Source organism: Aythya marila (genome assembly GCF_965140915.1).
Source record: "Aythya marila genome assembly, chromosome: 8".
In the NCBI taxonomy this organism is placed as follows: Eukaryota; Metazoa; Chordata; class Aves; order Anseriformes; family Anatidae; genus Aythya; species Aythya marila.
Window position 1 is genome coordinate 6,328,180 of NC_139049.1, and position 14,083 is coordinate 6,342,262.

Sequence of the window (14,083 nt, forward strand, 5' to 3'; positions counted from 1 at the left end):
ACAGATCATGCCTGTTCCAGAAAAATTCTCAATTAATCTATGTGAATGAGAAATGAGCTCTTACACACATCACCATCATCTTCCTTTTTTGTAATTATATGTAGTTCCTTACTCTTTGCAAGTCAAAATCACTCTCTTGTTGATTTTTTTTTTCTTTTGGCTCTGATTCTGTATGAAGACCAGCTGGGATGCCTGAGGGAAGAAAATCTAATTTGAAGCAAATGGATTATAGGTTCCAGCTAAACTTAAGCTTGCGGCATCATCGCAAAAGAGGAACTGTCTAAGAATTGCAAAAATGATAACTTTTACAGAGGAAGAACATTGAGTTTTTGAAACACACTAAATATTCCAAGAGGAAAAGAGAAATATGTGAATAAACAATTGTGGCAATATAAATGATAACAAATGCAAGCTGTCTTGAAGTGATTATGCAAGAATAATGAAGGACATGCTCAAAGAGTCAAGGCTATGCTAAACAAACAAATAAAACAACCCCTCAAAGTAAAGTTACTACTCTAGCTGCCTGCAGAATAAGATTACTTTATTGCTATAAAGATTCTATTTCAGAATTTATTTTGTGATTAGTTCTTTTAATTTTGTAGATTAAGTGGATGTTTACTGCAGAAGCAATGATGATGATGACAGCAGAGTCCTCCAATTGTTGGAAATTAGATGACATGGAAGTGCAGGCCAAAGGGCAGCTGGTGAAGTTATTCTTAGAAAACAGGAATGAAAAGCCTAGATAGCAGAGCAGGCAGTTTAGAGAAACTGTTAACTGCCGTGGTCCGATAATGCTATAGTATGAGCACTGCTCCAAGGTAGATTAAGAGACCTGAGTAATGAAGATGAGGTACTCTTTCTCAGGTCTTGAATCTTGGGTGTGTAATGAAGAGTGAAGGTAGTGTATTGCTACTTCCAGTGGTATTAATTTCCAATTTTAATTTTTTAAATTCAAAATCTCAATTGGTGTTAAATCGCCTAAGTGTAGAGAGGTCATTTCCATGAATGCTTCCACATCAACTTCACCCTCCACTCGTTTCCTGACGAGCTGAGCAACCTGGATCTCGTGTCTGCGTGTACAACCGGCTTTGTTTTCTTCCACCATGCACAGTTTGCCGTAACTTTGGTGGAATTTTTGTTTTGTTGCAGCCATTTGGTGTTTACAGCGCCTTTACTATTCTTCTAAACCTTGCATTGTCTCCCTTTTGTTGGTGAGGCAAAAATATTAAACCCAAATAATGGGTTTAATAGGTGTGTGTGTGGGGGGGGGTTGCTTTTAAAAGAGCATGCAACGAAAAAAACTGTGGGAAACTAGAGCAATAAGTTAAATACAACCTGAAAACGTAAGTTGAATTTGTCTCTCAGATATCCCAGCCAAAACCGGCGCAGTTTGTTGTTCCCTGTTAGCAATTATCATAAAAGCTATCATAAAAGCGGCACAGGACGCCTAAGCGCAGCCCTGTCGCCCCCCGTGCCGTTTAACGGCCGTAACCGCCCCGTGAGGCGCCGCTCCCGCTCTCCGCGGGCCCCTCCCCCCAGCCCGGCCGCGCGGCCCCGCGGGGATTGGCGGGCTCGGCCCCGGAAGGCGCGGGCGTCACTTCCGCGGGGGCCGCCATCTTGTCGGCCGTCGGCGGAGGCAGCGCCCGTCCCGTCCCGCCGCGTCCCGCCTGGTCCCGCCGCGGCCGCCGCCGCCCCGCAGGCCCCGCGCCGCCGCCATGGCCAACAACAGCCCCGCCGTGGGCGCCGGCAACTGCCAGGGGCAGCAGGCGGCGCAGCACCAGGCCGGCGCCGCCGCCCCGGGCCAGCAGCAGCTGCAGAGCGGCGCCCCGAAGCCGGCGGCCTCCGGCAAGCAGGGCAACGTGCTGCCGCTGTGGGGCAACGAGAAGACCATGAACCTCAACCCCATGATCCTCACCAACATCCTCTCCTCGCCCTACTTCAAGGTGCAGCTCTACGAGCTCAAGACGTACCACGAGGTGGTGGACGAGATCTACTTCAAGGTGAGGGGCTGCGGGGGGCCCTCAGGGCCGGCCGGGCGGGTAGGAGGTGCTCGCCGCAGCAGCTTGCGTGTGGCCCTTCTGCCTCGGCTCCATCGGGATTGCCCCAATGGCGCTCTTTCCAGTCAAATCCACTGGCTCTCTTCCCAATCAAACCCAGTTTCTTCCTAGCGTCCCTCCTGGCGTTAGGTTGGATGTGCTGGGAGGATAACCGTCAGCGCACCCCTGTCTCGGTTCTTGTTTTGTTAGCAGGATTGAATCAGTTTTGCAGCGAGGCTTCCATCGAGCCGCTCTCCCAGGTAGAGGTATGCATAATTAACGCTCGTCAGCACAGCCTCGTTCTTTGTTCTGATAACGAGAGCAGAACTTTGATAATTCAGGTTGATGTTTTCAGTCAGCTGTAGGTAGGACACTATGGGGATTCTCTTTGAGGGATGTTGATTCTCCTCAGTAACGTTACTGGGTCACTAAACAGATTTCAGTTCTTTGAAAGAAAAAAAAAAGCATCCATTTAACAGAGGCAAGTCAAGTCACCATAATTGTGAAAAATAACTCTTTGGAAGCACTTTAAGATCTTTGATGTTGTTTGCACGCGCTTATGAAGACAGTGTGTTGTTCCTCGGGTTGACAACACATCTCTGATTGGACTTTGGCACTTCAAGCAGACTATTTAATTTTTTTTTTTTTAGTACTTTGAGTAACATAGATTATAGAGAAAGCTTGTTAGTAAACTTAGCACTTGCTGCATATGAGATAAAAAAAAATATTTGTTGGAGTGTAAAACAGCAAAGTTTATTTTTGCAACTGAGGTCAAGAGCTCAAAATTGATTTAAGACATTTGGAGGAAATTTGAGAACGTAACATTTGTTAGGTGGATCTCTTCAGATGAGATCAAAAATGATTGATGTGTTCCACCTTCTTTATATTGGTAGAGCTCAACTGCAATAGTTCAGCTAGTTCTATTTGCTTGTCCTAGCGTTTCATTCCATAAGTGGCTTCATCTTAAATTGGAGAAGAATTTGGATGCATCATTAGGTATCAATATATTAATTCCTTATAAATAAGATTTACTGAACTTGACAGTTATTTGACTCAAAAATGCACGTTGAAGAGAATGCTCAGACCCTGACTTACTCATAAATAGTATATGTGAGGCAGAAAATGGCCCCGTAGTTCAGGTACTTAGCTGATACTCACAAGACTTCAGTTCTGCTTATATTTTCAGGTTCCTGAATCATGTTGAATAACTTACGGTCTCCATTTTTCTTCCTGATTTTTTTTCCTTTTTTTTTTTTTTTTTTTTAAATGAGCACAATATCCACTGCAGCACGAGTATTTTTAGGCGTATTTGTTTTAGGAACCAGAATAAATGGCTCACTTTAAAATAAATAAATAAATAAAATAAATCAAATGTTGGGTGCTGGAGATGTAGGAGAAAAAGTTCTAAATTAACACAGACAGGTAGTGGTAGGATCTGTTATTGAAAATAGAGATTCTTTGTAGATACTTACATTAATTCACATGTAGTTCTAGTTTTCTCTTTATCTGTTTTAGTGCTGTATCTGCAAAATGGGTGACTTCTTTCTTTATTCCTGATCTTACATCTCTGTGCTCTTCCTCAACTTCATTTCATCTGTGTACTTCCAACAAGTTGAGTGCGTGCAGTAGTCTTTGAAGGATCGAGACTTGTATGATTAAAAATGTAACTAACTTAAGAAGGAAAAATCGGGGATTACTATTGTGATAGTGTCACACTTAAACCTTTTATAGGATATGAAAAGCAGTTTTTAGTTTGAGGCAAAACGAAGTAATTTGAAGGGTATGCACTATTATTTATGTAGCATTTCTGAACTTCTCACGTGATGCTAATAACGTGGGAAGTTGTGGATTTCAAATCATGTAGTATTGGCATCTCTCAGCTTTCACATTCGGATAAGACAGCAGCTGTCAAAAACAGTTCAGCAGCTTCCTTTGTCCATTAGTATCTCTAGGATTTCCAGTGATTGTGTATGTACTTAGCTTTATTTCATGTACTGGTCAAGAACTGTAATATCTCAACTACTGTGCCTCTTGGCCACATGCCTTTATCCCCAGTCTAGCGTAATACCACGGTGTGCTTTGCACTTTTTTTTCCTGGTTTTAAGTTGTGTTTAGGAAATCTACTTGTTCATTAACACAGACATTTCTTCTCTGAATTTCACTATGTCAAATAGTTTGGGCCTTCTTATGATTCTTAATTTGACTCTTATTGTCATATTTAAGGAATGATGGCTAATTATGGTCTTTTGAGATGCATTTAGAGTGCAAGAAGATTTGAATTGGGCAAACTTTATCCCTTATTATGTAGGAAGCATTTTACCTAGGATTTTTCATTGCGGTCTTCAAGATCATCATCTACAGTATCATCATTGCAGTCTACAAGAAAAATAACATCAGCTTGTTAGATTAAAACACTATGTTGTAGGCATCTTAATTTTTTTCTAATTGTAGGTAATACTCAGAAGAAATCTCTAGTTAAGCTCACTGCATAAATGAGATTTCTGGATATGAGACTAGATTTTTGTCACCAGCAGGTATCACTGAACTTGAGACAGTTTAAATAAAGGTCATTTAGTCACCACTGAAAATAGTAATGATGTGTTTTAGTCATGGAGTATTTGAAACTGGAGTATAGAATAAGACACTTGAGATGGTACCTTTGTTTTTACTTCATCCATGATTTGGGGGTATTGTTTTTTTAATGCATTAAAAAAGCCAAATGCTCTGCTTTAGGGACGGAGCAGACTTGGTTTTGAGTTTGTCTTCTAACATGCTATTCAAGACTGATTTAGGAAACCCGTTGTCTAAATAAAGTTTGTATAGGCAGCTAAACATTATGGAGGTTATAATTGTAACTTTATTTTGTTTCCCCCACCCTTTCAGGTTACACATGTTGAACCATGGGAAAAGGGGAGTAGAAAAACAGCAGGCCAGACAGGAATGTGTGGAGGGGTAAGTAGAAGTACGTGCCTTCTTACGTTTTTCTGTGTCTGATAGAAAACATTTCCCAAGCATAGCTGAAACTTCTTGTATGTTGGTTGTTGGCTAAGTCCCTACATGTAAAAGGATTTATTACAAAGAGTTGGTATATTCCCCTTGCTTCCAGAGGAGCTGAAACTGTGGAGGCAAATAGTGTTACTTTGTTCACGTAATTACATTTGTAGATTTAGAATTCATCCTGTATTAGTTACTGTATGTTTGTAGATACTGGATAAAGATTTTGTGGCTTCCTGTATCATCACCTAACTTTTTTTTGAAAGGTCCGTGGTGTTGGAACTGGAGGAATTGTGTCCACTGCCTTTTGTCTGCTCTACAAATTATTTACACTGAAGCTGACCCGTAAGCAAGTGATGGGCCTTATAACTCATACAGACTCTCCATATATTAGGGCTCTTGGATTTATGTATATTAGGTAAGTGTCAATACAGTCAGCTAATGACCAGTTTACTGTACAGAAAGTTGCATTAAAGCTTTTGCATTCTTTTTGTACTTAAAGGTACACACAACCACCTACAGATCTATGGGACTGGTTTGAATCCTTTCTTGATGATGAAGAGGTATGTCGCCGAGGGTAATAATTTGTTTTCTTTTGTTTCTTTTCATATAACTGCTTTAGGATTAAAGACTGATAAGTTTTGCTGTAGTTTGAATGCTGCAAATAATATTGTTATTGTATTCTTTCATTAAATGGTGCAGAAAGCAGATCAGAGCTGGGACCTGGGTCATTTTGCTTAGATTTCCAAGATGTAACGGAGTTTTCAGTTGATGAGGATGTTTCTGTGTCAAATACTGTGATGCCATGCAAAAGAGTTTCATTAAATCAGAATGGGCAGTAGGCTGAGTGTGGGTTCTGTATGCTTTTTTCAAGACAAAATCATTATTTAAACAAGGTATAGTAAGTACTGAGTGCTAAATTGGTCTTTCCTGTTTATTACTGGGATGGAAGGAGTTGGTATTCACATGAAGAGTGGGAAGTATGTAGTAGAAACCAACATTCACCTTAGAATAAGATGAAATTACCAAAAAAATCTCTCTGGTAATTGCTTTTATGTTTTGGAATAAATAAAGGCAGCATTTCTGGGGAGGAGTAACCAACAACTGCTGCATCAAGTGATGTTATTGACCTTACTGTCTTTGGTAAGGGGCACTAAAAAGCAACATGAGTTGATAACTTAAAAAATGCAGTAAAGAAGGTGGCATTATTATCCTGTAGGGTAGGATAATGCCTTTAGTCCTGTTTACTGTTTGGAGAAATGGACAAGGAGCTTGTGGGTGAGGTTTCAAGGTAGATAGTCAGCTATGTAGTGTGGCGATTTGTATTTATTTAGCACGTTTAAAATTGCATCCCATGGTTGGGGAATTGGACAGGCAAAATCATTTGCCCTCTTCAGTGTGACAGTAGGTGTCTACTTCAAGAAACTTCACGTGTAGTTGCGAATGATATCCAAATACTTGTATTAAAGAAATGTTAATTATACCTCTATCTGACATGCCATACAGTGTATTTAAACAGCTTCCTTCATGTTAAGTTTCAAAAACAATGTGCAAAGGTAGCAGTTATTTCAGGGAACTTGATATTATTGTATGTTTGTAACAAAATCAAAACAAATTTGAATCTTGATTGCATAGCTGTGATACCCTCCTTCTCCCCTAGGTGGAGCTAGTTGTTATCAACTCTTCTCTGCAGTGCTGCGTTAAACTTTACCAGGAAGATTGGTTATCAGGACATACTTGTGTATTGTTGAAAACATCCCATTGGAATGCTGTTTTTCTTGGAATTAGTGTTTCTTTCCAAGCTGCTTTCAGTAGTGTTGCATTATGTAGGAAAAGGTGCCTTGGGGCTGTTTTTCCTAAGTTTCTTACCAGTCCTGGTCAAACTTGAAGGATGAAGCCAACTTATCTATAAAATTATTTAAACCTACAGGATTCTTTTTTCTTCCAATTCTTAAGCATATGGAAGCAGTTCATCTTTTCTCATGCTGCCGTGAAAAAGAAAAACTTCCCAGGGTTTCTTTCAAAATGCTTCTTATGTTTATTTTGTTTAACTGTACGTACTCTCCAGGTGCTACGTTTAACTCCTTTTTTTCTTCTTTAGATCTCTGCAGCGATTATATTTGGAAATACTGTATATCTGAACACTTAAATGTGTGTGAGTGCAAGCAGTTTTACATTTAGATTTTCTCTTCCTGTTTAGATAACAAATCTCACTTTCCTTGTGTGCTTGCACTATAGGTTTGGGACTGACAATAGCTGACTAACATGTCCTGAGCTGTGAGAGGGCATAGCAAGAAGGCCTTCATGCGGTAATGACCCTTTTCAGAGACAATGGTCATCATGGATTATGCGTTTCCAATTATTTGTTCATTTATTTATTTTTTTACATGTTTCTAAATTAGAAACCTCACTGCTTCATGGCAGTTGGTTTGCTATTGCTTCCAATTTTGGTAGGATGCCATTTTGTACTCCAGATTTTTCTGTGATCATTTTTAGATAGGCAATGATGTAGTTCTTAAATGATTTAGGCCGCAGGGTTGGGTATGATGGTACGCAGTTGTGCATCCACAAAATGAAGTATTAAATGTAGTTTGAGAGGACTTCTCAACTTTGTGGCATTTATATAAAATACAAGATCATACCATGTAACCAGACTGTAAGGGGATTTTGTCTTAATCTCCTCGTTGACAGTCCCTTACCACCCAGATGGCTGCAGGATTAGCGTGTTCCTGCATGCATTTGTGTTAAGTCCCAGGCCCTATCTGTAACATACTGCCAAATGCAAAGGGTACAGAGTTTGAAGTTTTCTAAGGAAATGTATTAGAATAAAAGACAAGTAAACTTTCATAGTCATGAGACTTCAAGAGGGCAGTAATGTAGCAGCATTTTTTTTGAAAGTCAGTAAAGAATATGTTTGACCATCAGAATACTTTTTGTTTGTATTTTGTAGGACTTGGACGTGAAGGCAGGCGGGGGCTGTGTTATGACCATCGGGGAGATGCTTCGTTCCTTCCTCACTAAGCTGGAATGGTTTTCCACATTGTTTCCAAGAATTCCTGTGCCAGTCCAGAAAACTATCGACCAACAAATTAAAAGCAGACCCAGAAAAATCAAGAAAGATGGCAAGGAGGGAATGGAAGAAATAGACCGGCATGTAGAACGTAGACGTTCAAGGTCATATGCATGTTATTTTGAAAATTAACATTGAAATGTCAATATTGAATGACTTACTACCAGAAATGTCTTTTTTTTTTTCAATGAGATGAGTTTCAGGGCAACAGCCCAAAGTGTTTATGAATGCTAATGGCTAAGATTAGATGATATAGTATTTGCAGGATACTTGGTATTCAAGATTATACTTCACATACACAGCCTGTATTTAAATTGGAAAGTAAGGAGATTCCCTCTGCTTTTAAGAGTGTGTTTCTTACTGAATATCCTTTTTTTTTTTTTTTTAAAGGTCTCCAAGGCGTTCCATCAGTCCCAGGAGGTCTCCCAGAAGATCCAGAAGCAGAAGTCATCACCGGGAACCCCATGGATCATCTAGCTTTGACAGAGAGCTAGAAAGAGAGAGGGAACGGCAGAGATTAGAACGTGAAGCTAAGGAGAGAGAGAAAGAAAGGCGGAGATCTCGAAGCACTGATCGCACGCTAGAACGGAGACGAAGCAGAAGCAGGGAACGGTACAGAAGCCGTAGTCGGAGTCGTGACAGGAAAGGAGATAGACGAGACAGGGACAGGGAGCGAGAGAAAGAGAATGAACGCAGCCGGAAAAAAGAGAGAGATTATGACAAGGAGAGAGGTAGCGAGAGGGAAAAAGATAGCGATCGGTCTAGAGAAAGATCAAAAGAAAGGAGAAGTAAGGGAGATCCAGAAGAGAGAAGACACAAGGATGACAAAGATGACAAGAAACACCGGGATGATAAGAGGGATTCCAAAAAAGAGAGAAAACATAGTAGAAGTCGAAGCCGGGAAAGAAAGCATAGGAGTAGAAGTCGAAGTAAGAATACAGGTAAGCGCAGCAGAAGCAGGAGCAAAGAGAAATCAAGTAAACATAAAAGCGAAAGCAAAGAGAAATCAAATAAACGAAGTAGGAGCAGAAGCAGAGGAAGAACAGATAGTGTCGAGAAGTCCAAAAAACGAGACCACAGTCCCAGTAAAGAAAGATCTAGAAAGCGTAGTAGAAGCAAAGACCGTTCCCACAAACACGATCCCAGTGATAGCAAGGACCATTCAGACAAACACGATCGTCGAAGGAGCCAAAGTACAGAGCGAGAGAGCCAAGAAAAGCAACACAAAAACAAAGATGAGACTGTGTGAACTCTTTCGGAAGTGGATCACATTGAATCCTATAAATGTTTGATTAAATCCTGCTTATTTTTTCTTAAAGTTGAGATTGTGCAGTAGTTGATGAGCACTCTTCTCCGACCTCCCTCTAGGCTGCAGATTGTCATTTCCTATTTTGGGTAGGGAAGTGCCTTTGTAAACCCATTCAACACATCGACGGTTTCGAACCATTTGTTTAGTTTAATTCGTAATGCAGAGATTGTTCTTGCATTTTTATTGTTCAGATGTTTCTGAAATGTACAGTCTGTACATATGTCCTGAAAATGTTTTAATTCCTTTGGCATGGTTGCCATGTTGGTTAAATTTGTATGAGGCAATAAACTGCCACTAATTCTACTTGCATTTTGTAGACGTGGAATTATGGTTTGTATCCTGAAGTTAGCATGGCTGTGCTTTACATAATAGTATGGCAATTTTAGGGGTGGATCTTGAATGTGTAATATAGCTGAGATATTTATGTGCATACAACGTACATGGAGGGCTGCAGATTTAGAATAACGTTTATGTCCACTGTACCTGCTGTTTTCAAAAGCTTTTAAAATGTATTATGTTGTTGATCACCGCTGGTGTTAAACTGAGAGTGGACTTTGAAGGAGATAGTGGTTTTGATGCAAAGGTTTTAGATTGTGTTGGGGCTTGTTTAGTAACTCTTTAGGAAGGCTACCTCAAGCAGATACTGTAAAGGTTGATGGATGAGTACTGTAGCCATCTATGCATTTTGTTTGGGAAAAAAAATAATCATGTAAGCTTCCAATTCTTTTAAACAGTTCATCCATTTGTGGTCTTCTAATGTTTTTAATCAGCAGCTGCACTCTGTCATTTATGGTAATCCTGGGCTAATAAAGGCATTTAAGATGGGAAGAGGGAGGTAGGAGGAAGAAGATCATTACAAAAGATTTCAGTTTCAAGCTTCCAAAGCATTTTTCTAAGTGTAAACATTTAAAATATGAATTACCTGATAGTGTCCTTTTTTAAGTCATATTTTCTACAAATAGGAAGATTGCAGTTTGTGCAGAACGTTTCATCTGGCAGATTTTTTTTAAACAGGTTGTTAGAAGCAAAAACCAAAATGCATTATAGGGAAAAACAAAATCCATTTCATTAAAGTCCAGGCTTATTTGATAGATTATTCTGACTTGTATACTAAGTGAGGAGAACCATCTGGAATAAACTCTCAATTAATTCCTTTGTATTGGGTCTCAGCTTTTCCCTGCATGCTTATTGCCAGTTGAAGTGTTTGTGTTCCTCCATCTTTCATTTTAAACCAAGTGACACTTTATGAATAAGGCCTTTTATGTAACAGGTACCTTATGTAGAACATGTAACTAACAAAGAAATGGAGTAGCCCGGGAAATGGGAAGAACGTGCGGGTGACTTAAGTTAGGGTCTTGAAGTGAAGTGAAGGTAGGAATAAATTGATGTTTGTGCCTTTTTTGCTTCTGTCTGATGCAGGTCATCTAGGTATAATATATTGAAATATTAACGTTTTCTTACACCATTTTCCTGAGTATTCACTAAATATTTATCTTAAATCCTACTGTAGTAAAACAATTCTTACCTTGTCACTAATCTTTCATGAGGAGAAAAAAAGTGCTTGATTTCTGATAATACCATTCATTCTGTAGGAGTTAAGGAAGCAAAAATAACAAACTCAATTTTTTCTTCCTCTCTGCACTTAGTGCTTTGCAAGGAGTTAGTCTTTCTTTTGTCACCATGATCAGCAGTATGAGAAGCGTCGATAATGAGGTTGTTTAGTTGGTGTTATATTTTTATCTGAATTTAAAATCTGAGCTTGAAACTAAGTGTATCCTTTAACAAGTTTCACCGCAATTTAATTGCAGTGTTTGAACTTTTAGTGGCAGAGGAGAAAAGCTGTGTTGGCCATTCAAGAAATACCTTGATTAGTAGATGATTAGAACTAACCTTGCAGTCCACCAGGAGAGTCTGGAAGGATTTTTTCAAAAGAATTAGGACAGCTTTGATGTCTGTGGAACACCTTATTTGCTACTGGAGGGCTTGTAAGCTTTTAACCTTCAGCCACTGAGTTTCTGAAATAAGTGTATTTTGTGGCAGAGCAGCTGTAAGGCCAGTGTTCATTATGCCAGGGAAAATTAATTACTGATTTCAAGTTGTCTTCAGTGCTTCTCTTTTCCCATTGCTTGGAGTTACGGTGAAGGATTGGTTTATTTGCAGACAAAATCCAGATACAGGAGAAACGATCTCCTTAAAGTGGATAGAGCTGTCTTACTCTAATGACAATAGTGAAAGTTTTGATACAGCTTGTGCAAAGGCCAGCCCATGCCAGTGTCTCTTACAAATGCAATAATTTGAGGACTTTGCCTTTTTTCAATAAATAGGACTTTTTGACTCTTGGACCTGATTTGATCTGTATAGTGTACTTGAGCTAGCAATGTAGGGGATAGCACAATATTTGTGACTGACCAAAATGTGAAAATCATTTAAACCAAGACACCTGTCTTAAATTATTGGGATTTAGTATCTTACAGCTCTTGGGTTTGGATACAGGGACTCTTTAATTCTTTTTGTCTTTCTGATGCCATTTTAATTTGTGCTACTGTCCTTGAAACCTGAAGGAACAGATCCAAAGAACTTCCACAACAGCTCTGATCAGAAACGGTAAGATCTGTGGAGTGCTGATAGGTCTGATGTGGTAGCTAGCAGTACAAGCTGCAGCGCTGATTTGTCTCCTGGTTGTTGGAGGAAGTTCTGTAAAACTTCATTTCTCCCAGGAGGCATGGTTACAGAGCTTTGTTCTGACAAGAGCCTGTTTAATTACTCTGTTCTGAGGTTAAAGGTGCAACAAGTCTAACACTGTGAACTTGAAGTTTCCACGTTTTACCGTGCGTCCATAGTGTTTGATCATATTGACACACCTATGTAGTCATTTCTCTTGAAGCCAAATCTGTCTTAGAAATTTCCTGTAGCTTCAAAGGTAAGTACTTATCTGGACTGACGATACTAATTTAAGAAATATAATACTTAATTACTTTTCTTTCCTTTTGAAGATATTACCTAATTAGCTTAACATTATTTCAGATATTAAGAGGTAGCAAATGGGCATCCTCTAAGTAAGGATGAAGGCTTTGTGACCCCAACGATTTACATCCATCTATTGCCACACAACTATGCAGGGAATGGGTGTAAATAAAAAAAAAATTACTTGTGCATCTCTGAATTCTGAACATGTTGAGAATGGTATTTTGATTGTCTCTGTATTGGAAAAAGTAATCTGAACGGCAGGGTTATACACCAGATTGCATTCTGTGGGAGTAATCGTGTGCACCTGTTTTCATATGTTGCTGAAATATTACTGGGCTTGTAGTTTTAGTATTTAAAGCTTAATGTCACAGTAGACTCATTATAGAAACAGTATACAAAGCATCAGGAAATCCTAAGAGGAAGCTAAAAGAATTAGATGACTTCCACTCAATCGTACATGCTTGAGCACTTCCTTGATAGAAGTGAGAGAACAAAAGTATCGGGATCCTTTACATGAAAGGAGGAAAGCTGTGGTCTAAATTTAAGATGATTACAAAAGAGACTGCTTTAGACTTTTGAAAATCCAGTCACTTATCAAATACTGTTGCAAAATGTGTTTTTATAACAGGTAAACTGAACAAAACTTGTTCTCCCTAACAAATAAGAAATTTCAACTGTTAAATAATGCAGGGCATTTTTAGGCCTTCTTTTCTGAAAGACTTGATTGACAGTGAGGCAATGCAAACCATTTTCTAAGAAGCAATGTGATTTCTTGTGACATCTACGCTCAAGTGTCAGATTCCTATGAGATGGTTTTGTGTAAGAGAGCAGAACCTGTGACTGAGCCAGTACAACTGTGGTCTGCAAAGAAAGGAAACTTCACAATGCATGGCATTTATAACCTGAAAAGTGTTCCAAACAAACCTCTTGACTTTGGTAACCTTATTGCCATAATTTTCTGAAGACTTTTTGTAAAATACCTTTTCATAATGTTATGTATAACTGAAACTCTTGCACATGTTTTATCTTATTTGCTATGTTGGCTGAAAAAGTAACCACAGTGGAGTATGAAAAAAGTTCTGCCTTGGGGAAAAAAAAAAAAAAAGCTAACCATGTTAGTAAATGGCATTTGTTAGTTAGCTACAAAGCAGAATATGGATTGAAGAGGTTGTTGTTTACCCTCATGAGTCACCTCAAAATTATAAAGAGGAAACTTACTCTTTTAATTAAAATTAAATAGCATACTTAGATTGTGCCAAAATAGTTTTGAGAGCACCTAAACTGTTGTTTTTTCTTTTTTTTAAAAAAAAAAAAGTTAAATTTTACTCTTTTGGCCTTCAGTACTTCAGTGGTATATTAGGTATAGAATGCCCCTAGTGATTGGTAACAGCTTTCTGGAGCAGCTTCTAAAACTGATTGCTGTACAGGGAAAATTACAGTTCAAGGTAACCAATATCACTGTCTACGTTCATCCGCATTTAAAAATGATCTCATTTAGGGCTGAAATTCAGTGTTCTGGATTAGATTTCAGATAGAGCTAGGTGTTCAGCTTCCCTCCTCCCCATCTTGAAGCAGCTGTGACTGTTGCAATTAAGCATAGATGTCATCTTTCCAGCTTCAGGGAAAGAGCAATAGGGAGGATGGTGTTAGCAACATCCTTAATATCCAAGGTAGCTCTTGGAGAGCAGCAGAGAGGAAATTATCAAC

At 39.1% G+C, this 14,083-nt stretch overlaps 1 protein-coding gene across 4 annotated transcripts; it reads left to right on the forward strand.

Annotated features, from left to right (window-relative positions):
• The first annotated feature begins 1,616 nt into the window (after positions 1–1,616).
• PRPF38B (pre-mRNA processing factor 38B) lies at positions 1,617–10,564 on the forward strand. 4 transcript variants are annotated; one of them, XM_082766317.1, is made up of 6 exons: positions 1,617–2,000; positions 4,920–4,988; positions 5,297–5,448; positions 5,533–5,593; positions 7,981–8,204; positions 8,491–10,564. In XM_082766317.1, the coding sequence occupies exons 1-6, from the start codon at positions 1,716–1,718 to the stop codon at positions 9,347–9,349; spliced, it is 1,650 nt and encodes a 549-aa protein (XP_082622443.1). In that variant the 5' UTR covers positions 1,617–1,715; the 3' UTR covers positions 9,350–10,564. The 4 variants fall into 4 exon arrangements, with proteins under 4 accessions (XP_082622443.1, XP_082622444.1, XP_082622445.1 ...); XM_082766318.1 differs by lacking the exon at positions 1,617–2,000 and having other exon boundaries at positions 4,949–4,998; XM_082766319.1 differs by lacking the exons at positions 1,617–2,000; positions 4,920–4,988; positions 5,297–5,448 and having other exon boundaries at positions 5,533–5,607.
• Positions 10,565–14,083: the final 3,519 nt, after the last annotated feature.